The sequence below is a fragment of the Vulpes lagopus genome, chromosome 8 (assembly GCF_018345385.1).
Source record: "Vulpes lagopus strain Blue_001 chromosome 8, ASM1834538v1, whole genome shotgun sequence".
In the NCBI taxonomy this organism is placed as follows: domain Eukaryota; kingdom Metazoa; phylum Chordata; class Mammalia; order Carnivora; family Canidae; genus Vulpes; species Vulpes lagopus.
This window is the reverse complement of record NC_054831.1, coordinates 46,478,918-46,504,009: the sequence shown is the minus strand read 5'-3', so window position 1 is coordinate 46,504,009 and position 25,092 is coordinate 46,478,918. Positions and strand designations below refer to the sequence as shown.

Here is a 25,092-nt window from a genome sequence, read left to right as displayed (position 1 = left end):
TGCAAATAGCCATTTTAGATTTTTAAATACATTCTCATCAGAGGACCACTGCCTGCCAAGTCCACCCTCTGGAAGCTCTGATACAACCAGTCACAGGACAGTGGGGGAAGGGCTACTCCAGCTAGACTCTGTGTAGGAACAGGGGTCCTATACAGGATATATACTAGAAGAGGAGATCAGAGCTCCAACCTGAAGGAGGCTGGAAAGGAGATGTCCGGCAGAGCCAGCTCCAGCAGGATATGCATATTAGTTTTAAGATAACTTTGTGGATGTGAGCAAGTTTGTCTATATATTTGAGGGGACTGTAATGCGATTGAAAACAGCCTTAAAAAAAAAAAAAAAAAAGAAAACAGCCTTAACCTGATTCCAAACCAAATAACCCTATATCCATATATATCCCAACTCTGTGGGATAAAGAAACAAAATTAGGAAGGTTTTGGCTTTTACTTTTGAAAAACTAGGTTGCTCCTAGGATCCTCCTTAGAAGGCATGTACATGTATCAGCAGTAACTTTCTGCCTTCTCAACCTGCTTTGTACACATTTTTACACATGGTCCCACTTTTCTGGTAATTAGGCTCCACCACTCCCTCTAAAACATGGACTTCTGCTGTCATTTTAGTTTTCCCTCTCAGATTCCCTAAAGACATTTCCTAAAAGCAGGGATAAACACTTAAGGAATTATCTAGGAGATTTAAAACTAAAATATACCCTTTATATAATTCTAATGGATCTTAGATTCTAAGGGAAAAAATATTGATGTATATTGATGTTAGCAGAAACTTAAAAAAAAAACCAAAAAACCCAAAATGTATGAAATGATTGCTTAACTTTTGAAATTTTATTTATGTAGTAACTAAATCAGAAAAATGATTACTGTCTCAAAAACATAAATGAAAAACCACACATAAGTTTTCACAGCCAGCATTTAGTATTTGTCAAGGTCTCCAAGTGCAACGAATGAACAACCAACCAATCAAAATAAATAAATTAGGCATTTAAACGGAAGTCCATTTAACAAGACATTTTGCATTTGGCGATCAAATTATCTGATCACTGCTGAGGACTCTACCTAAGGGGGAAAGAGGTAATAATAATTATCTGAGCCCTGAGGAAGTCATCAGAGAGCATTTCCTGTCTCTCATTTGTCCTAATTTTGTCTGTTGCTCATATAGTGACCTTTTCAACTTGGTGCCCTTGGAATTGAAAAGGGAGTCTCTTATGAAACATAGAGTGGAACAATAGAATCAGAAAACCTAGTCAACAAAAATCACTTGTTTTAACCTTACTCCAGACTCATTTTTTCATTCATTCTGGGTGGGAATCCCACCGTGCTCCTTAGTGTTCTGGGCCTCTGCTCTGTTATCGAAAGAGTCATGAGCAAGGTGTCTCAGTGGATTGCTCTAGCAAACCAGATGGACAAAAGCAGCATCAGTGTGCAGCCAGGTGTCTAGCAGAGGAATGTGGGCTTCCAGAAGGAGCATCAACTCACCCTCCCGTTGTAACCTTGGGACAGTCATTTCACTCCTTTGAACCTGTTTTTGTGTCTGTGAACTAAAGATAATAGAATCAGCCTCTTGAGTTGTAATGAGGATGGAGAAAGGAATATATATTTGAAGGGTCTGAGAGGATAGTCTTTAAGCACAAGCACTGTGTAGGTACTTGATAGATATGTGGAGAGTTTGGGTCTGAGACAGGCAACGACTCTGTCATCTGTTGCTATGTGCTGATGAAATATAAACTTTGATGGATGTTGGTGTATAAGAAGTTTGATTAAGAAGGAAAACCTTCTCATCTCCCGAAAAATTCCATTAGTGTATCCCCAGCTCCATATAGATAGGGTGTGCATTATCTGCTCTGTTGTCTTCTTTAGTATCACACCTGTTACCTCTACCATGGCTGCAGGATACCAACAGGAATTGTTTTGGCTTAAGTTGATATACCTTAGTACTCATCTGGTGGAGAACCACAGAATTTAGGCACATAGGAGGCTGAAAAAGACATTAATACATCTTGATCATTCCAGACATTGGGGAGAAGGTGGAGTCACTTTCCCCCAAACAACACTTTGTTAATAGGAAAGATAGGTTAGTGGTAAACGTAATTGACATAAATGTAATTGACATAGCACCCAAAATTCTTAAATAGGGTTAAATATCACCATTATAATATCCCAAAAGTATTGCTATTATTATATTTTTATTTTCAAACTGTTGACCTACTTTATCCCATGTTATTCACCTGATACTAGGGTAAAGGTCCATCTGAATGCTACAATTCTATCAGTTTATGTTTTACTTCCAGTTATTTTTCTGATTTTATTGATGAGGAAACTGAGCCTTAGAGAAGTCTCTAGCATAAAGCTCAATGGAGTTTCTAGAACAAGGTCTTATGCCTGGATTATGTCCCTAGAGATTCCGATTTAATTGGTCTGCACCAGCATCTAGGCAGGCATCATGAATTTTAAAAGGTCCCAGGTGATTAGAGTGTGAAACCAAGATTGAGAACCTCTGTCCTGGTGGGAAGGATTGATTTAAATAAGTCAAATGTAGGTAGTCAGCCAATTCAAGACTTCCTATCACCTCCCTAGCCTTTAAATTTTATTTTATTTCATTTATCTTGCCAATCTACTCTTTTTAAGGAGAGGCTACTAAAATAAATAAATAAGTAAATAAGTAAATATATAATAAATAAATATTACTAAGCCAAGATATTCAAAAAGAATAAAGAAAAAGAGAAGACAAAATAAGAGCCTGGATAATCTACCAAGATATTCCATGCTAACAAAAAGCGGCTCTTGGGGCACCTGGGTGGCTCAGCCAGTTAAGCATCTGCCTTCCGCTCAGGTCATGATCCAGGGTCCTGGGATCAAACCCCACATTGGGCTCCTTGCTTAGCAGGGAGGCTGCTTCTCCTGCCTTTCTGCTCCCCCTGCTTATGCTCTCTCTCTCTCTCTCTCTGTCAAATAAATAAACAAAATCTTTTTTAAAAAAATAAAAATAAAAAAGCAGTTCTCCCCGCACAAAACTTTATATGCATTTATCTTGTGCTGTCAGAATTTGTTAGAAATTAAGAGAATCCTCAGTGATACTGTAATAATAAACAAAACACCTATTTATATTCATAAATTATAAATGATGAAATGGAATTCCATTTTCTATTTGGGCACCTTACCCTCTCCTTTCTCCAAGCTAGAGCTTAATTTACTTCACATTTTCTCCTCCAGTACAGTGTGAATTGTAGACATAGAGGATGCATAGGCCCAAGCTGAACAGAGTCAAAGGTGCTGGGTGCCATACAGCTGGAGATGGTTAACAAGAGTCAAAAGGCCAAACCCTGGGGTACAAAATGGAGCTGCTATTGAAGAGTGCTCTAATGTACTTGAGAGATTTTTTAAAACTAAATCAGGATATTCTGGTAGTAAACTGCTCAAGACTGTCATACTTCTCATAAATTCACATATTATTATTAATAATAGAGTCGGATAATGAATTGACTGAAAACCAGATCCATGAGTCAAAAACAAAAATCCATGAGGGGAGGAGGAGGCATGACCCCTGGAATGGTTTCCCTGAGGAAAGACGGGAATTCACTCCACTGAGTGACTTCACATCCAAGCCTTCACATCCCTCCCCACAGCTGCTCCCCAACATCCGCTGGAGAAATGGAGACCAGGAGGCTAGATCTCCTACAGACAGCTGTGAGAGTTCATTTTCCATTTTGCAAACTAATTTTCTTCTTGTCAGTTGCAATGCTCTGCCAAGTGGTGGATGGGAATTTCTAAATCAAAAACCACTAACCTCAAACCACAACCAGCCCATGTCAAACTTCAGAAACTACTCCCAGAAACTACATACCAGAACGTATGGTAATAATACTATAACTATTTGTAACATACTGCCAGGTTTGTCACGTTTAGAAAACTCATAGCACATTTTTGGCAATCTATTCAGAATAATGGTGATAAAGATGTATATATAAAAATGTATGTTTTTAATGGCCCTATTTATTTTATTGATGCAAGACAGTAAGTTAGCTAAATCTCCATCAATCTGTATGCCTCAGGTACAGATTAGGTCCCTGCAAAACCAATTGTTTGTCTTTTAATCCAATTATGCTCAAAGCCTTCAAAATTTATATAGAAATTCTGCAGACTTTTAGTTGCTGTGAGGTGTGTGTGTGTGTGTGTGTGTGTGTGTGTGTGTACATGTGTGCGCATGCATGCACACCCTCTCTACCTTCTCTGAGACACCTTATTTCATTTGGGGAAAAAAAACTGAAATGTTTTAAGATTTATGAAGTCAGAAACGTCTCTGACACCTTGTGCAGGTTGTTTCAGGACTTTCATTGCTTCAACATGAACTAATAACCCAAGGGAAGTTGAAACCTTCGCTAGAATTTAAAGTTGGAAGCTTGAACCCTCAGGACCCAACATCTAAAAGAGTTGCTAAGAGTCTTGACAGGAGATCAGGACCAGGACAGAGCAGGGAAATAATAATCAAGTCCCTTCTGAGGGTGGTGAGAAAGCAAACTTATCTCAGAAATTGGCAGGAGGAAGAAAAGTCAGAAAAAGGAAAGTTCTGGCTTAGATGGAACCCCTGCTGGGGAATTGAGGAGATGGCAGGATGGGTGCAGCCCGAGATTAATCGCCCTCAGTAAGTCAGGAAGAACTGCTCCTATGGAATCCTTACTATTTGTTCTCTATCTGCACCAAGCCTGTTCAACATTGCCTGTGTGGATCATAGGACCCCGCCGTGACCCAGTGCAGCTTCACGTCCTCCAGTATCAGCCAGGCCCTCTGCTGCTGCCTCTTCTACACAGGATTCCAGAGCTGTAGTAGGTCACATTGCCGCATCCTAGATGAATAGACAACCAGTCTCATCTTGACATAAAAGTCAACCACATTTCCCTGGACCCCTGAAGTGCTCAGGATCCTTTTACTGCCCTCTATACAAATGCTCCCCATGCTCCACTGAGGCCTGCATGGATATTCTCTGGTTTTTTTCAGCCCCTAATTCAATCCTTCTTTCTCCTTACCATTGTCCCACCTTTATCATGAGAGAGAGGACTCATGGAATCCTATGATTTAACCCGAGGGAGCCCTTTTGTAACTGATGCCATGCTAATGAATGCCCTGGATGGATGCAGGGTGGTGCTGTGGAAAGAATACTTTCAGACCTGGTTCAGTCCCCGTCCGACTCAACCACTTTCTAGCTGTGTGACTTTGAGCAAGTTACTCAGCCTTGCTGAGTCTCAGGTTGCTCATCCTCAAAATGGTCCTAGTAATGCATAACATAGAGGATAATCTGAGGATTAAGGGGCTCGTATATGTAAGTCACTCGCTGAGAGCCACATAGCAGTTAATACTTGGGTTATCTTTCTTTCCCTGCCTTTCTCTTTTATCTTTGCTCCCCTCTACCCTCAAACTCCTCCGGCCTCACCCTTTCTTTCCTTACTTCATCTTGCCCCGGGTGAACCTGCACCTCCCCGGGGTGAACTGCCTCATTTCCCTTCCATCCCTGCCCTTCACTCTGATTAGCTCCAGTCTTGTGTCTTCCAGCTCTTCCTTTTCAGCAGCTTCTGATCCTGAGACTACAGATACGCCCAAGATGTTTTTGTCCTAAAGAGAAAACCCTTCCTTCAACCTACTTCCCAGTTTTGTTTTTCTAATTTGTTTATAAGCTAAAACTCAAACAAATCACTTTGCCTGTGCTAGCCTAGAACTCTATTAAGACATAATTACACATATATGTATAATCTTGGGGGTGAGGCCCAATGGGGAACCCCTGTATTAGGCTGCTTTTCCCTCAGGCAGAGCTCCAATCTGTGTCAGATACATGACACTAATACCTGGAAGACTCTCGGTAAATGCACGTTTCATCCCTCAAATGTTCAAATGCTCTCAGAACTCTAACTCAGATTCCAGAGGCCTATTGTTTCGTCCACCATTAAAAAAGCAGTTCACATATACCACTGAATCCACCCTTGTGTTTAAAGTTCCAGATTGCATAATTCTAATTCTTTCTGAGTGAGGGTAGTCTTCCACCCTTCCTACCCTTACACCCCTCTTATTAAAAAGTATTGGTTTTATTCCAAGTGGAGACTAAGGTTTCTATCTCTGGTCCTTTGTGGCCAGTTTTTTCCTGTTTTTCTCAGTGTTCTCCATCATTATTCTCCCACATACTCTTAACTATAGATAAACTGGTTAACTCATTGTTTGGCAAACAGGCCTTGAGGTTCCCCACTTGTTCATATCCGTACACCAAAACATCCATTCCCTCCGCTCTTAAGCATCAGTTGCTCCTCATCATTGAAGAAAGACCAGGCTAGATTCCATCTTATTCATGAAGTCTGCTGTGTTCACAACTGAAGATATGTCCTGTCCTCTGAACTCCTTCCATGTTTCTAGCTGAGCCATGAAGTTACATGCCTTATGACAGCTCTTTCTTATCTTGTTGATCTGCTTTATTATTTGATATTGTGTGCATACTTTGTCTCTCAATTAGCCTACAAGGTTCTTCTTTTTTCTCTTACCCCTGCCATCCTCGACATAGCCCGAGACAGAGTAAGTACTTCATATGTCCCTGTGTATGTCCCTTCCCCAAGTATGATCCCACTGATAACCTAACTTACTTACTCTTTCTTTCTTTCTTTCTTTCTTTCTCTTTCTTTCTCTCTTAGATTTATTTACTCATGAGAGACAGAGAGAGGGGCAGAGCATAGGCAGAAAGAAAAGCAGGCTTCCTGCAGAAAGCCTGATGTGGGTCTGGATCCTACGACTCCGGGATCAGGCCCTGAGCTGAAGGCAGATGCTCAACCACTGAGCCACTCAGGCGTCCCATCCTTCACTTTATTTCTGAGTCTTTTTAGAATGCAGATTTTTAAGAAGTTTTTGAATTCTCTCTGCAATCACTGGAAAGCATCCTTCCTCCAGATTTGATTTCAGATGTGACTTAATAAGCATAATAGTGGATTCTTCTAGTCATTAATAAGTCAGTCCAAGAATATCGCAAATTGATATTTGTGTGAGCAGGGTGCTGAACCAAGTGCTTATATTAAGGATTACAGAAAATGTGGAAGATGTGGTGCCAAAGGCAAGAGTTCAGAGTAGATAATATATTATGTATATAATATATAGATATAGATATGTTATATCTATGTCTGTCTCTGTATATATAAAACTCTAAACTCTCTCTATGAATTCACATATATAAGCTATATATGTATATATATATATATATATAGAATCACCCAACACCAAAAAGAATGTAAATAGTGCAGATATATATATGTATAAAATGAAAAAGTATTAAGAGTTTACAGAAGAACCATTATAATGAATTACACTTAGTAGAGGAAAAATGTTTTGGAACAGGTGATTTAGACCCATGTTTTGAAGAACAAGAGAGGCCACAGGCTGTAAGAGCAAAGCCCATGCCTAGTTTTGCTCGCCATCTTTCCCCATCTCTTGATATAGTACCTGGTCCACTATAAACATGCAGTCAATAGTGACTGAATAAATGAATAGCCAAATGCTGAAAGAAGGAAAGCCTAGATTATGTAAAAGAGTAAGCATGTAATGCGAGGGAAGTAGCAATTTATTTTCCTGTGTGGAGCCAAGAAATAACATGCAAAATGATGGAAAGGAAAGAGAGAAGGAAAATGATGAATGGCGTTGAAGTCTTGCCAGGAATTTGGGTTTTAACAGATAGTAACAAACACTTTATTACCCCTTCATTCATTTATTCCACAAACACGTATTAAGCATCTACCGTGTGCCAAAGCACTGTGCTGAGGGTTCTGTAGTGAACAAAATGTACTCTCTGTCTTCATGGATTGGGCAGCCTTTTCAACATGAGCTAGTAAGTGGTGGCACATAGTTACGGCTCTGGTTATTGTTATCCTAACGGTATTTAGCAAAGGGGAGCAGCCTGACTAGCTTCCATCATAGACAGCTCCGGCAGAGAGCAGAAGCATTCGTTAAAATAAGCCTCAGTATGTCAGAATCACAGATGACTTGAAGGCAGTAAGGAGGATTTAAAACTTAAGGAAGAACTTTTTGCCTGGAAGGTTGTCTGGGATTATAGAATGGTCAATTGAGTAACAGTGGAACCAGACAGAGTTTATTTACGGGCCCTCGCATGACTCCAGGACTGTCAGATTCCTCGTTTTGGGGTCTGAATGATGGGCTAAGAGGATAAAACTCTTGGCTCAGAAAAAAAAAAAGAAGAAGAAGATGATGTTTATGATTTTTTTTTTTTTTTTTGGTTTTTCAGATTTAACTTGCCCTTTGACATATGTCCCTAGAGCCGTGGCTGAGATCAATTTTATTAGAAACCAAAACCAGAAATAAAAACTTTTATTTAGGAACAGAACTCTGGGGGTCAGATGATACAGCAAATTAATTTAAGGGCAGATGTGGAAACGAATGAGACCTCAGAGCAATACTTTCAACAACAATGTTTAATGAGAAGACATTGGTTACTTTATTTCTGAAATCTTAGGAGTTCTAAGATCACCACTTGTAACTAGATCTTGGCTTCATTTTCCATTTATCTCATTTTTTTCTTTTTCTCCTTTTTTTCATTTCTTTTCTTTTCTTTCTTTTTTCTTTTCTAGGATGACGGCCTCCCAGAAAATGAACATCAGCTGTCAGTAGCTGGAAAGATAAAGAAGCATTTCAACACAGGCCCCAAGCCGAATAGCACAGCAGCCGGAGTTTCTGTCATAGCAGTAAGCATCTGAAATATCCACCTATAACTTTTTAAAAGCAATCCACCTAAGAGACAGGCATTACTCAGGAGATTCCACCCAGAGACAGCAGAATGGGTCATTTCTTTAGACAGCTCAACCATCTAATGCACTGGGGGAGGTTTGGGGCTTATATGTATTATGTGTTTTTGCTGAACATTTCCCTAGGAATCGCATCATTATCCAACACCTCCAGGGTGTCTTGCAGTATATATTAATTTCATGATTTATTTTTTAAAGCAGTAAACCTCCCCCACAGTGGACTCTGTGCCAATGCAAACTTTGGGGCTCTGAGAAAAAGAGTTCATAGTGTCCTTTTGCCAAGGCCTGGAAGGAGAGGGAAGCTAGAGAGACAACACCGCAGAGAGAGATCGGAACACTATAGATCTTTGTACAAGACCCATATGAAAGCCAAAACATAGCAGAAGGCTTGCACAGTAAGATTTTCAGCGAAATTGAGTTGCTGTGAACACCCAAAGAAATAATGGTGTCTTGCTCCTTAGAAATTCCTGTTTTTAAAGTTGAAAGTCTTTTTCCATTTACCATTTTATTGATGTGGCTGCACAAGGATTTTTTTTCTGTTCTATACATGCAGACATACACTATATGCAATTTGATAGCAGCTCTAGGCAAAGATTAAATTGGGCAGAGAAATAATGAAACCTCATACTTCCTGGTGTCATATTCTAGAGTAAATATATTCAAGTCCCTGATTACTTGAGTTTTTAATAATTTCCTCTTTTTTCAGAGTATGTAAATTTTAACAGCATATTCAATGTGGAATCGCTTGAGCTGTTTTTCTTTTCTCAAGAAAGAACTTAGACACTGCAGTATCGAATTTTAAAAAGTATATATGCTGCGAAACAGTACCTTATGCTCATGAGCAATACTGAATGTTTCACCACTTCTTCGGGTGTTTTATTCTCTTTTCCTTTTTTTTTTTCTTTTTTTGGTTGTACTAGAGCTCCAGATAAATGAAAGACAAATAAGTGACATATTTGATACAATCCATCCCAGATCTGGGTTACTAACTATTTGATATGAGCTTCCAGAATTTGCAGGTGGCACAAATGTATATACACTTTCTTGTACTGTTTGCATTTCATGTTTTTTGACTGAACCCTTTCAACATGAGTTATGAGTGAATAACTGGCTCATGAGCCCACTCACGGTGTTGAATAGAATGTAGACTCTTTCAGATGCTACTCAGTGCTGCTGAGGGTTTTAAACTGCCAGTTGTTCTTTTCGCCCTCTCTCTTTAGTTTGTTCTAAGGAAATGCAGTGTAGAAGTACATTGTCCATGTCTTTATAGATGTCAGTGTTCTTTGTTATCAGCTAATATTCAGCCAGTAATTTTTTGGAATTAACAATCTTATGGTGATTCTCAGCTAAACCTGACCTTCTCTACTCTGTTTTCATCATTCATTCAAGATATGTCTATTCCAAAACGTTCAGTTCCACAATTTTCTTTTGGAATGGACTGCCAGCACGCTTTTCCATGAAAAAGACTGCTTTCCTGCTTCTGCTGAGGGCTTACAGCTGCTAGAAAGGGTGCTTTTCCACCTTTGTCATTTTGTTTTTATTTTCGTTATTCTTGGTCTTTTATTTTAATTGGTCTTTGGTTAAGTTTGCCTTGGTTGCTCAATAATGGTTTGTTCACAGTATTCTGGGAGTCTTATAATGATTAAGGGCAAGAACTTCAGGACAATTTTTTCCAATGGATAGACAACACAGATTTGAGAAGAAATCCTACTTTAATCGAACTGGGATAAGTTTCAAAACCTAATCCATCTGAGTTTATTAAAACTTTATCTAAGTAGATCTCAGAAAACCCCAACTAGTATTGAAGATCAAGGTCTACCGATTTTTCCCCACTGAATATCATGATTGGACTATCCTGAATACAATTCCATGTTGGTTTCTCGGTTCATCACTAACATGTTTCCATGGAAACTGTACAAACTAGCAATATACTTATAAATTGTGAAATGGACTGTGTATGGCTGAGTTACACATTAGTTGTGTGCTTATTGAGTCTTCTTTATTCACTACAAAGATAAAGAAAAATATCAAATTAACCCAGACTCAAAATAATTAACTATTTGGAAAAATATCTGGAAAAGTGTCTGTCCACTCTAAAGCACAATTCACATTAGTATCGCCAGTATTTCAAGCATTAAAGAGAGCGCAACTATAAATTTCAAGGGTTGTATCAGGAGAATCTGGCCTGCCATGATTACGCATTTATGCACCCTCCCCAGAATGCTTTTCTCTCATAAATATGCACACCCTCCATTAGAACCTGGGAGAGGTCACCAGTGGCAGGACAGGGCTGGAGATTAAAAGTTAGCCAGTTTGGCTGCCTTCATGACTAACTTTCAGAATAGCGTTGGATAAGTCAATTTATACTCCACACCAGTTTTCTCATTTTTAAAGGCCAGAGACTAAGTCTCAGGGGACTATCACAAGAGGAGGGAGCCCTGGCATTAAATGATTAAATGATTACATGACAGTTGACCCTTGAGCAACACCAGCTTGAACTGCACGGGTCCACTTAGATGTGGATTTTTTTAAAATAAATACATACAAGACTGGAGTGTATTTTCTCTTATGATTTTCTTAATGACATGTTCTTTTCTCCAGTGTGCTTTATTTATACAGTATGTAATACTTATCCAAAATATGTGTTAATCGATTGTTTATGTTATCAATAAGGCTTCCTCCAGCTAGCAGTAGGCTCTCAGTAGTTCAATTTGGCAGGAGTCAAAGTTATACATGGATTTTCGACTGTGCTGGAGGTCAGCATTCCTAACCCTCTCATTGTTCCAGAGCCAACTGTATTCCAATTCAAATGAAGGTTTTCCTGCAAAAGAATGATATTCTGCTGTGAGAGAGAATATAAGCAGTAGGTAGAAAGAATTTCCTTTATAGATGGTACATTCTGTAAACACCATTTGACAATTTAATAATGCAATATAATTATTAATTCACCTTCATGAAAAATTCCTTTATAATTAATATAATTTTGTAATGGCTTGTATTGATGTAGAAAAAACTGACTGCAGCATAAATTTCATTCAAACAATTTTTTCCCATGGGCATGCATGCTCTCCCCAGAGGCTGTAAAATAATGCATTGTATTTTAAACTGCCTCTATATTTCCAACTGATTGGTTGGAAATTATATATACCCTTTAAAATGAAAAATTCTACTATTAAGACTGTTGTGTTAATCAGCTTGTATTTTTCAGGAAATCAACAATTAAATCATTAGCCTATAGCTGGCACTTCTCCTTCCTTAGTTAGAAACCTAACTACCCACTGGAGATCAGCAATGCTTAGAAAGGAATTCATGGCACTTCTTTCCTAGAGTGACAGAGGAAATAGAGCATACTGTCATAACAAGCAGGATCTCGTCACAGAAGTAATATGTGACATGAGCGTCTCTTAGCCTGCGCTCACGGTTCTGAAGCTCAGTGTTCTTTGTTTCTGTTGTCATTTTTTCCTTCTCTGCTTTCCACGCCCTACATCATTAAGACCAAAGAAAGGACAAATGATAACTTTGTATTAAGGTTGCAAGAGGTCCTCCAGTTGGCCAGGAGAGTAATTACCAGTGGGAGGCTCACCAGGATCATCCAGCCCTTCTAAAAGGAGAAAGGGTGTTCTGACACTGAGGTCAGGCAACATGATTAGGTGGGAGCCCACTGCTGTCCTTGTAACTGCAACACTGCCTCTCAGAAAGACTCCATTGTCCCTTTACTACCTTTTGCAGTAGTTGGGGGATAAACGCGCGTGTGCGTGCGTGCGCACACACACACACACACACACACAGGCAAAACAGAACAGAGAAAGGGAAACAAAAGGTTATTAAAATGCAATTTATAGACATAAAATGGAATTAGAGATGACATTTTAACGGTGGACTTCTTGGGAGCTGAGGGAGGGAGGGAGGCGTTATTAGATTTGCTCAGCTTGATGAAGAACCGATGACTAAGATGTCAGTTCCAATTTATTTTTCCTCATTTAATTCTGTTTATTATTTTAACTGATAATTTTCCTAATGCTTTAAAGTTCTTCTTTTGCATTTTGCTCATGCAAATAGAGCACTTTAGTCTAATTGAACAAATCCATACTAATCAGTGTGCAAATAACTGTGATTCTGGGAAGCTGAGTTGTACCTGAAAGCCAGTAGCACTAGCACATACATCCCCGTGTGTCCTGTTATGGGACACTTTGCCTGTAGATGGCAACAGAGGACTAGTTACTAAGTAGCCAACTCCAAGGACTGAAACAGAAGCGTGGGACTTCATACAACTCCCTAACAGCAAGGATACTTGGATTTTTTTTCCCCCTAAATGAAACGAAATGCACTTTTTTTTCCCTTTAGGATTAAAATCTCACATTGCTGTTCCTTGAACACTAGGATAGCCTAGTTTGTAATCAGAACACCAAATCCTCCTAACAGTTTTTAGTTTGAATGCCTGGTTCGCCGGCATGTATTTGCAATGCCTTTGTGAATTCAGAAGTAGGAACTGTCAGCAGGGCACCAGTACCACACTTGAAAGCACTCATGAGCGTCTCTCTAAAGAAAAGCCTGCAAGTTGCATCCTTTCATGGGGGGAATGGGGGGAGTGGGCATATAGCATGATTACTGTTTTCCAATTTGGGGACTGAATCTTTCATTCCTAGGTAGCCAAAGGCTAACATCTTATTCCAGGATGAACAACTTTGAGAACTTACCCTGTCTTCTATTTATTGTACCTTTTGTTAATCATAAGCAGTTAACTGTACATATGTATTTTTAATATACAGTGAAAACTCTTTCCTTTTATTTTCTATATTTTCAGGGAGAAAACTGTTTTATATCTTTTTAGTTCAGAAATGTAATTAAGATTCACCTTTAAGAGTAGCTCTGCTTTTGAAGATTAACTCTTAAAGAAAGAAATCCAAACTGCTGTGACTTGTGAGGCTTCTTTTCATCTTTTATTTCATATTTATGAAGCCCTCAAATTTAAGCCTGATGGGATAGGATGGGGAGGAGGGAGTCCAATCTGCTTTCTCTTAGGTGGCTAAAACTGATTTCAGTACTTTATTTAATTGTAAAGCATTTTCCATTCTATGGCATATGAAGAGGTGTTTATATCTTTTGAAATTGAGAGGACATTATTAAATGTGCATTCAAAACCTTGTCTGACAAATTAGATCTATTCTAACAAATTGGCCTCCGAGATATTCATGAGGGATTAGTGTCTTTTCTTGCCTTTTTATTTTCAATGTGCAGATTTAGGATATTAGCTAGTCACCCTACAGAAGAGGCATCGTAACTATATCTCAATATATAGTCAATGAAGAACAGCTTGGTCTGGAGTCGTAATTCTCTAGCACAATGTCGATCCACTGAGTTGCCCCCATTTCTCTCTGCTCAGCTGGACCACGGGTTTACCATCAAGAGATCAGGGTCTTTGGACTACTACCAACAACCAGGAATGTATTGGATAAGGTATGAGATGGTGCAGCTCAACAGTCAGTGTTTCCATGGCAACGTGCTGGCAGTCTCCATTAACCAGTTCCTTCAGTGGATAAACATGCTTTTGATTTGTTATCCAGTCCATATGCTGCTTTATCAGTTTCATTTTAATCTTGATTGAGATGCCACACCCCCTCATTCCTTTTTTTCACCCATTATTCACACTGACATTTGCCAGCTTTCTTTCCATTGCACATGCTCAGTATCAATTTTCCTTACAGTTAAAAGGACAGTATATTTAGCATTAATGCCAAAGCCTTTTCCTGATGTTGCTAATTAAAACAATGATTTCTGGTGCTCTTCTGTCCCTTAACAAATGGAAGAACAATAGTGCCTTCACGTACGTTCTATAGAAGTATATACTGTCATTTTAAAGTCATCAAGCCCAACCTTGACCTTACTAGATGGATGAAACAATGCATTTACACATTAGCAATAGAAGCTCCTCCAAGTACAATGAGCTATAGAATGCATTGTGTGTGTTGGTAAGCTTGTGTTTTCAAATTCTCCACCTTTTTGTTTTGTTTTGTTTTCGTTTTATTGTTACCTCCCTCCCCCCTGGAAATCCCTTTATGTACTAGCTATTGCATGAATTTATTTTACAGTATTTTGTAACTGTCAGATTACTTAGCTGGCTTATCTGCAGAAGCAAAAGGGACTGTGTATGGGAGGTATCGATTTTTTTTTAACTGGGTTAAGAATTCTATCCAATCATTTTCTATTCTAGTCAACTGCCCTGGCATTTTCTTCAAGGGGCATTGTTTGTGTCTCTTAAAGTTATCCACAGGCAGGATGGTTTTTGATGATTTGAAAAATTTACTCTGAGAAGTCCCAGGGAACTTTTCTCCTCCACGTTAATGTTTCTGAAATGATCTCCTGGTAAAGCTCCACATCTTCGTGTTTGCTCAGAAAAATTTCATTGGTTTTGATATTTGTTTCCCCCAAATGATGAAGCCTCACTGCAGTTATGTGGTGGCTACCTGATTTTTTTTCATGGATTGGCCTACTAAATTTTACAAAAAGAGAAGTATATATATATATATATATGTGTGTGTGTGTATATATATGTATACATATACATATATGTAATACATAATTTTAACCCCCAATTAATTATTCCTAATTTTTATTTCTATACTCAAAACAAAGGACTTAAGGAAGCAGTAAAGGGCACACTTTGACAAATTATTCAATATATTAAAATCATGATAATTTCCAAGTCTATTTAAAGCCAGAAAACTTCTAAACTTAAGTGAAATGTTTTACAATCAGTTTTACACAGAAGCCTGTTTGTATCTTCTAGACTGATAAGCATGCAGGTGGTGCAACAGAACCTTTTTATTTACTTAAGTAAATTAACTTTATAAGCATAACAAGACCTTTGCTTTATTTTTAACCATTTTGGAGGAGGGATCAATCGCGATTTGCCTTTATGCAGACTCTTCTTTTTGGCTTTTTAATGTAAGAAATGGTCCATCCGTCTTTTACTTTGCACTGAAAGATAATCTGCATTCAGAAGGGTGCAGCTATCACGAATGCACGTCTCAATGAATTCTCACGAATGGAACACGCCCCTGTAAGGAGCCCACAGATCAGATCGGGCACAGAACATTTCTAGCACCTCCAGAGATCCCCTCCCCACCTCCGGGCCCTTCCAGGAGGGTCACATAGGCCCAAGGGTAAACCCTGACCCGGACTCTATCAACGTTAATTAGCTTTGCCTGGTTTTGTACTTTATATAAATCGAATCACACCATGCTCCGCCCTTTTTTTTGTTGTTGTTATTGTATGCCTCCTAACCTCAGGCATAGTAGTCAAATATATATGAGTAAAATTGATATACAACTAAAAATATGCATCAAATATGTCTAATTACAGTTGTGCATATTCGTTTAACAAAAATTGCACATAAATTAAATCTGATTTCAAAAAGAGAGCTGCAGACAATTACATTGCTAAATTTGTGGGATTAAGGATGGGAGCAAAATGCCAAGTAAACACAATAATTAATAAACGTAGCCAAGTATAAAAAGGCCATTTGACTAAAATCCTAGTGATGGTTCCCATCAGCAGACAAAATGACAAGTTCCTGAATAATGGGCAGGAGCAGATGGGAGATAATCTCTTTTTTCTTCCACACATAAACTGCTCTGTTTTCCAGCTGGGGGCAGTAACAACAATGTTTATAGTTAATGTTGTAGTAAACAGCACACCCAGTACGTAAAGTTAAATTGGAGAACGGATGCTAAAAACTCATCGGCATATATGCTTAATTAGGAAGTTTTATAATGCCATTTAGCCTCAGAACGAACACACTCTCCTCCCTGATTGCAAATGCTTGCCTTTTATCTCCACGGAAGTGGGAGCATTTGTCTAACTGTGGTGGCAGCCAACTTCCAACATAAACAATCATTACAGGCAAATATCCCCGATCCCAATTGTTGTGTTTACAAGTGCTCATGGCTGTTTTCACTACTCTGAGCAGAACACTTGAGAGTCGTGGTTGCTTTTTGTAAAGCAGCTCACTTCAGCCATAGGCTGGCAAAAGCATCTCTTCTGGGTGCCCAGAATTGTCATGTCCCTCTTTAATAAGCTTTATGGTGTTGGTGGAGAAATGGTGGGGACCCATTTCCCTCTTTCTCCTTCATTCTCTTGCCTCTTAACAGAGAGTTCCTCTCAGGCTGTAGCTAGGGGAGTAGCCTCCTGCTTGGCTTATTATTCCAGGAGACCTGGCTCCTGTCACTTTGAGTCCAGAGGGGACACTCCCCCAGGAGTGAGCTGCCTGGGCCATTCCACTCCCTCCTGGCTTTACTGTGAGCCACTGGAATGCACTTACATCCCATTACATTCTCCCCCCGCTGAAGATGCATCCTTATCCAAAGGGGATGTGGTCACACATATCCTGTGCCTCTCCCAAGTGAAGCTTTCCCTGTGGCAGGTGCTATGGCACACGGAGAAGAATCCTGCATCTTCTGTACGCAGAATGAGGCAACAGGCAGAATGGAGTAACCCAATTAAATAAAACAAATATCACAAGACAGAAGCTAAAAATGCTAAATAAGATAAAATGCGGAGATGAGCCAGGACAAAAGAGTGGTTGAGTTCCCAGGCATGATGGGATTAAAATGTGCATATTGGATTCAAGCACCATCATGAAACAGTGAGTAATGAGGCAGAGCGGTGGCAGTCGTGCGCAATCTTTGCAAGGCTATTAAATGTTGTCATGCTCGGCTATGATTAAAGGAATGGGGTCAGTTAAATGCTTCTGGCTTGGTGCGGGTTTGAAAGGAGAGTTCCCATGAAAGCCAGAGAGGAACCCCAGCATGGTGTCAGAAGGGCTCCCAGGCCAGCCCCAGCCAGCAGCCAAATGTCTACAGCAAGTTCCATGCATTGCAGGTTGTTTCACTGCAAGTTGCCTTGGCCTTGCTCTGCCATTGAGAAAGCTCTCCCTGATGAGTGTCAGAGCACTGCCAGAAGGACGATCAGATGCCTCTGTTCCAGCAAGGTATTAACCACCCTCGTCCACGCCAGCCCTGAGACTCCCTCTGTAACAAGAGTTGAACACATAGGAAAGGTGTAGATTTAACTTCAAAACCACCCAAACGGTGATTACAGAGAAAAAGGTCAGGGAAGTAGGAAGTTTGGTTTTGCAACCATGATGTTAAAAAGTGAAGCCCAGAGACTCAAAAGATGGGCAATACCCGGCACGGTAGTTCCACAGATGGTATTAAGAGAAGTACGGAAAGAATGAAGCATCTGGGTTATTTCACCAAGTCAGACAGGTTGCTTACTGTTGGGGATTTTGTTCCTCCTTATTTTCAGACACCCCTTAAGAGAGGATGCCAACCATATCTATCTTTTAAAAATACAACATACTTGTTATTGAAGTGAGAAGTTGCCATGGCATTCCAAGACTTACTGATGGGGTATAAATGGAAGTGAGATTTTATACTTCTCCCCCACCCTCAGTGATTCAATATTGTTAAAAAAATTAGTGATATTACATTTATTTTTGACCTTGCTTCAGAATCTCTTTTCCTCTTTTTGATTTTAAAAAAAATCTGCACTCTTCTCCGTATTTATTCCTGCCATACTTTAACTCCAGATGCTCTCAGTGATGTTCACTGATATGATATAGATTTTATTTGGTGCAATCATGTAGGAAAGAATTGTCGTGAGGAACTTAATCATAACTATTGGTACACTGTTACTCTATTAAGAAAGAGCATAAGTCGATCTGCTGAAGTCAGACAATTCTCAAATTCATGTCAGCCACATGACACTTGTAGAAAGCAAAAAGTCTTGAAAATTGAGATGAAATGAACTTGGTTAAAGATTGGCACCATAGCATGTGGGAAGTTTGTGATTTTGCTGTCGGGAAGCCCTGGTTTGGGATCCAGCCTGTTGTACTTCCTGCAATGTGACCTTAGGCAAGTTACATGTTTTTCTCTGATTTTCAATTTCCCCATCTATAAACACTAGGAGAGTATTACCAACCTCCCAAATCTGTGGTGAGGATTAAATGAACTGCCTATGCCAAAGTGCCTTCACAGACCCCAGCCCAGAGAAAGAACTCAGAAAAGACTGCTTGACTCACAGGCTCTCCTTCACTTCCAAGAGAAAATCATCCACTCCACACAGCAGACAGATTTTCCTGAGAAAACTGATCTCACTGCAGATCAAAGCATTTGTTATTGAACTTGAACATAAACAGGAGTTCATCCCCATCAGAGCATCTTTTTTGATGCTCTGATGGGAATAAACCCCTGAGTAGTTTATATGTTGTATTATTTATGAGCATTTGTGGCATTAAAGTTTACTTAAGGTAGTATATTACCAAATATCCTAGTGAAGTGTAAGTTTTGAATGCTACCCTGTAGGGCAGAGATTGGCAAACCACAGTCAAAGGGTCAAGTCTAGCCCATTGTCTATGTCTGTAAAGAAAGTTTTCTTGGAACACATTCATGTATAAATTGCCTATTGTTGTTTTTGCCAGACAGTGGCAGAGTTGAGTAGTTGGGTCAAAGAATCCTGTGGCCTGCAAAGGCTAAAACATTAACTATTTGGCCTTCCAAGGAAAAGTTTTTCGACTCCTATTCTCAGGAGAAATGTTTCCAAAATAAAAGGTACCATCTTGTTAAAATCTGTATCTCTACCATCTACTGGAATGCCTGGCACATAGTAGGCCTTCAATAAATATTTGTTAAATTAATGCATAAATTATTGAACTGAATAATCAGGGAACCCTTAATATAGAGGAACCTTAATTTTGAGGATAAAAGTGTTTTTGAAGGATTTGGAGTAAATTAAAGTTTGGACAATCAAATTACACATGAGATGCTCTAGAATAGCATTCCATTTATAGCAATCCAGGAGTAAGTCTCTAAAGCTAAAAAGTTATTTTTTGTAAAAAAAAAAAAAAAAAAAAAGGATTACCCCTAACTTAACCTGCTTAGTAAATTCTAAATTTTCGTAGATTTTCATAAGATTAATTATGGCTGTGGTTGTGCTTTAGGTTACTAGTATGATGAAGGAAAAACAAGACGGTAGCTCAGTTTAGCTTCTATTGTAAGGAAACTAGGGTCTGTAGAGCAGAGGAAGCACATGAATTTTGTCCTCTAGAAGCCTAAGCTCAGCAAGTGGCTATGATTTTAACCCTCTGGTGGGAGGCCATCAGAAACCCATTGTAGACAGCAAAGACAATTTGGGATTCCATTAGGAACGGAGCAGCAGGAAGAGCCTGTGTATGTAGAAGTGATGGAAAAGCATGGGGGCAGCTCTGCCCCGGGGAGGTAAGGAAAGCATTTAGGAGAGTCACACCTAGAAAGTAGCTTAGAAGGCTACTAGGTTTCATTCCATGAGACATTCTTTTTGCCATTTTAACAATCTTAACTTCAGGGAAATACCATGTCATAGATCCAGATATGTGGTGCAGTTCCTGGCACGACCCCAAAAGGATATTAAAGCAAAACAAAACAATTCGTAATAAGTATGACAGTAAGCCAAATAAAATGAGGAGGATGGATATCTCAATCGATTTGCCAGTTTAATTTTACTAGCAGACAAAATATTTCCAGAGTGGCAAGCAAATCGTAACTCAGTCCCTACAGAGTGAGGGCAAGCAAGGGAAAGGGTTCCTGAGATTAATGCCCAACAGCTGCATCCTCAGTTCAGTCTCCTTGGTGGTATGAATAATGGATGGGCTAAAAAGCAAAATGCACAATAATGTTCTTTTATTAATGAAATGAAGACTACTTGTGATGGCTAGCAATAAATTAAGAAAAGCAAAAACGGAAAAGCAGTCAACGTTTGCCTCTGAAAAATGCAGTTACTTAAATCCAATAATTACTGCCATGACAGAAAACATTGCCTCACAACTTAAATGAGGTGCATCTCTTGCAAGTCCTGCACGTATACTGCAGAACAGAATTATTTTTGATCCATAGACTGCAAGGCCTATTGTTGGCTAGGAGATAAACATAACCCCATTAGAGTAGATTAATGGTGATATTAAGCATATTCATAGTGTATCTTAGGTGCAAGTTTCCCTAGGGATCACGCACTGTACCTCCCCTTCAGTCTATGGACCATGAAACTGGGGCTCAGCGTGCTGAAGAAACATATCCAAGGATACATAATCAGCTGAGCTAGGACAAAAAACTAGTTCTCCTGGTTAACCCCTACTGCTGCTTCCAAGGGGGTTGAGCGGAAGCCACCAAGCAAGACAAATATTGCAGACATGTGGGTGCTGCACACTAGGAGAAACAAAGCTGAAGTTCTAGTTCATTCTTGATGCATTCCTTACTTTCCTTCCTCATCTTGTATTTTCCCTTCAACATCGCATAGATAGGCCAGTTGGGTATGTCCTCCATATTTATGCTGATTTCCAAATGTAAGGTCAGAAATAAAGACTTAAAATATCTGAGTGCTCTTTGGAGGATAGTATCATTTCATTGTAATAGAAGAGGCCACTGATCGAATTCATTAGATGTCTCTATTGTTGGACTGTGTTTCCTCAGTAGGACACAAGAATTCAGCAAGGAAAGAGAACAATGTGCTATTCCATAATTTTAAAAAGGCATTGCTGTAAAACTATATGTAATTCAACTGATAATTTATCTCCCCCCATCAAAAAGCATCCCAAACATCATTTTTCCTCTACAGTGCTGCATTACAAATTTAAATTCTGCACCCTTTCAACCATTTCTGAAAGTCTGCATTCCTCTTTATCAATTACCCAAATTCCCAGTATCAAGAAAATAGGGTCTCTTCTTCCTAATGCCTATCTTCATAAGGGAAAGTCGTCCCAGGCAAGCATTGTCTTTCATTCATGCATGCCTGGTATTACAGCAAGCTCCGAAACCTGATGGTAATTAATTTCTCTAAGATTTCCAACTACTGTGCGTGCACCCAGCTGAGTTGCCAGGTAACTGGCATTATTTTAACAATCCTCAGTTTTTACACTTGATCCAGCAGCTCCTATGGACACTGTGATTCCCAAGGGCTTACAGTCTGAGATAGGGACATACAGAGTTTCTTCTGTGTGAGACAGGCTTATATTAGTTTCTCCTTATCATTTTCTTTGGTCAATTATTTGTACTGTATACCAGGATCCCTCCCCCAGTACACTATTATTTAACTGTAACTAAGTACACAGGAGAGCTGTCATTACTGGGTACATATTTTAAATAACTAGATTAGAGCTTCATCTTTGGTTACTGCTGGTCAACTCCAGAATCTCAAGAGATTTCTTGCTCACCTCTAACCTGTGGTAATTAGCACCAAAATGTGATAATGCAGGCTTCAGATTCTCTTACAAGTTCTTAACGAAGTGATAACTTACCGAGGAAACACTTGGGAATTTGATTGCAAGTTCATTCATATTGGTTCTAACAAACCTACAAACCATGTGCAAAAGAACTAATAAAATAATAAATCTGTTAGGATTTATTACCTTATCTAAGGATAAGTCTTAAATTTTAATGGAACATAAAGGCTATACTTGAGGATGACTTTCCCTTATGAAGATAGGCATTAGGAAGAAGAGACCCTATTTTCTTGATACTGGGAATTTGGGTGATTGATAAAGAGGAGTGCAGACTTTCAGAAATGGTTGAAAGGGTACAGAATTTAAATTTGTAATGCAGCACAGTAGAGGAAAAATGATGTTTGGGATGCTTTTTGATGGGGGGAAATAAATTATCAGTTGAATTACATATAGTTTTACAGCAATGCCTTTTTAAAATTATGGAATAGCACATTGTTCTCTTTCCTTGCTGAATTCTTCTGTCCTGAACTACAAGTGGGGAATACAGAATTCAAGTGTAAAATTGAAAATGTACATACTTTAGAGGCAAGTTCATTTTATAGCCACAATTAAAATTCTAAAAAAATATGATATGAGAGTGCTTCCTGTGCTGAGAATTTCACAATAAATGGTTGTTGAATAGATAAGTATATGAGTTTAAGGACTATTAATGTGATGTAACCATTTGGTCACATATCCTTAAATATTGACTTGTGATACCTTTAAGTTCTTACTCTTTTGTATTATACAATTGGTTTGGGTTCTCATTTTTTTGTTATTCAGAAAGTACACAATCATCTGAAATGGTTTAATTCTATATTAATTAAGAAATATTTAATATGTCTCTAATATGTGTGACATAGTCTGCTAGGCATTCTGGAAAATGCAAAGAAGTTTCAGTTTCTACCATTGAGGAGCTCTCATGGTATTTGGGACATATGTATAGACAGATAATTAGGAAGCAAATGTGCAAAAAGTGCCAAAAGTTTGGTTAAGACAATACTTGCCTGAGGAATTTAGAAAGAGAAAGTGTGATGCAGGAGGTGAAATTTGATCAAACCTTGGAACGTAGATAAGTTTGAGTGGACAGGAAGAAAGTATTTCAGGGCAGCCCCCGTGGCGCAGCAATTTAGCACCGCCTGCAGCCCAGGGCGTGATCCTGGGGACCCTGAATCGAGTCCCACGTCAGGCTCTCTGTATGATGCCTGCTTCTCCCTCTGCCTGGGTCTTTGCCCCTTTCTCTCTCGCTCTGTCTCTATGAATAAATAAAAATAAAATCTTAAAAAAAAAAGTATTTCAGATAAGTGAGCACCTTGAGCCAAGATGTAGGGCAAGAATGAAGTGTACTCAGACATATCAGTTAGGACTTTTTTGATGGTAGGCAACAAACACCCAAACCAAACTGGCTTAAGCAAAAAGGAAATTTATTATGTCATCTAATCTGAAAGGTTCCAGGGTTGGGTCTGCCTTCAGTGACGGATTGATTCAGCACTCAGTCATGGCCTGGTTTCCTTCCATCCCTCTACTCTGCCTCCCTATGTTGGCCTTAGTCTGGAGCTGCATATGGTACCAGGATATGGGAAGCAACTCCAAACCTACCATTCTTCCAAAATCGGGATTCATTATAAATATGAAGTCCTTGTGAAAATCTCCTTGTGTCCTGTTAATTGGGTTGGATGCCCATCCTGAACCCATCATGGATATTGGGGAATGCAGTAAGCTCACACTTGCTTCTGGGTCATAAGCCCATCCTTGCCCCACTCTCAAAGATGAGAATATGGTCATCCTGACAGGAACCACATAGTACAGGAATGGGGCATGTCCAAAGGAAAACTGAGGTATGGTTAACTGTAAACAGAGTAAATGGATGCTGTGTAAGAAAATCAAGTGTCTGCTAATGGAGAATAAGTCTACAGGTCATTTTGAGTAATTACAGGAACTAGACACTGGAAGTTTTTCCCGTAAGCATGTTGTGAATGTTAGGACAAGGAGTTGGCCTTATAAGGAATGGTAAATAAATTGGACCTGCGGATAATTGACCTGTCAGCTGTGTGCAGGATGGATTGGGGGTTGGGTGCTCAAGAGGGAGATAACGTGACCTCTGTTGTACTTTCCCATATTTCAAAAGCTGCAATGTTTGCAGAGTATCTGTTGTGTGCTTGTGAACTATGGAGAATACAGAGAGGATGCCCAAGACTTGATCTTGCCCTTCAAAGAGTCTACAGGGTGGCAGAGAAGACAATGAATTGGAGCAGTTGTGGTGTAGGCAGGGTGTACAGTGATAGCAAGACTAGGCTTCATGGAACACAGAGAAGGAAGACATTCTTAAAATGAACCATAGTATGGAGCTGGAAGCCAAGTGAGCAGGAACCCAGGGAAGAGAGGTCTATAGACAGTGACACCCTCTGGAACATCTTTGAGAGCAAGTCAGTTGGAGACCCAATCATTAGTTGTGTGGCCTTTGAGAATCTGGGTAGGTAGGAAACTGCCTCTCTGTTATCAGACAGGCCTCTCCTGGAGTTTACAGACTCAGAATGGGATTGTACTGGCAGTGGAGCCTGGCTTGCTGTCTCTGAAAGAGAGGGGTTCTCTGGCATCAGCCTGGGAAAGCCCTGGTCTTTGGGCATTTGGTGTTGCCTGTGGTCAGTGTCTTCTCTCCAGCTCACTCTGGTTGGGAACAACAGAGTGAGCTACTGGTATATGGTGACTCCATTTTATTCTATTTCAATAGACTTCAGAATAAATGGGAAGAAATTGCTTGGGCCTTCTGCAGGAGGAGAACTGAGTTCCCTTCCTACTTAGCAGTGCAATTCAAGCAAGTCTCGGCACATGCCTGGGCCTCAGTTTCCCTGCCATTCAGGCCAGTCTCTGCACATGCCTGGGCCTCAGTTTCCCTGCTTGTAAAGGCAAAGCCTTGGTCAAAGAATGCCTTAAAAATTCTCTCTGCCTATAAATCCTACAGAAACAACCATCACACCCTTATTCCATGACATGTGATCATGACATGATC

At 39.5% G+C, this 25,092-nt stretch overlaps 1 protein-coding gene across 4 annotated transcripts in view; it reads left to right on the top strand.

The window, feature by feature from the left end:
- The window catches only part of DCLK1 (doublecortin like kinase 1), a 341,749-nt gene that overhangs the window by 308,560 nt on the left and 8,097 nt on the right, over positions 1-25,092 (top strand). For 2 of the 4 annotated variants that reach the window (XM_041768042.1, XM_041768041.1), the window contains exons 16-17: positions 8,618-8,731; positions 14,175-14,248. In XM_041768042.1, the coding sequence (XP_041623976.1) occupies positions 8,618-8,731; positions 14,175-14,248 (188 nt within the window). The remainder of the gene's footprint in view (positions 1-8,617; positions 8,732-14,174; positions 14,249-25,092) is intronic. The other 2 variants (XM_041768040.1, XM_041768038.1) reach the window with 1 other exon arrangement.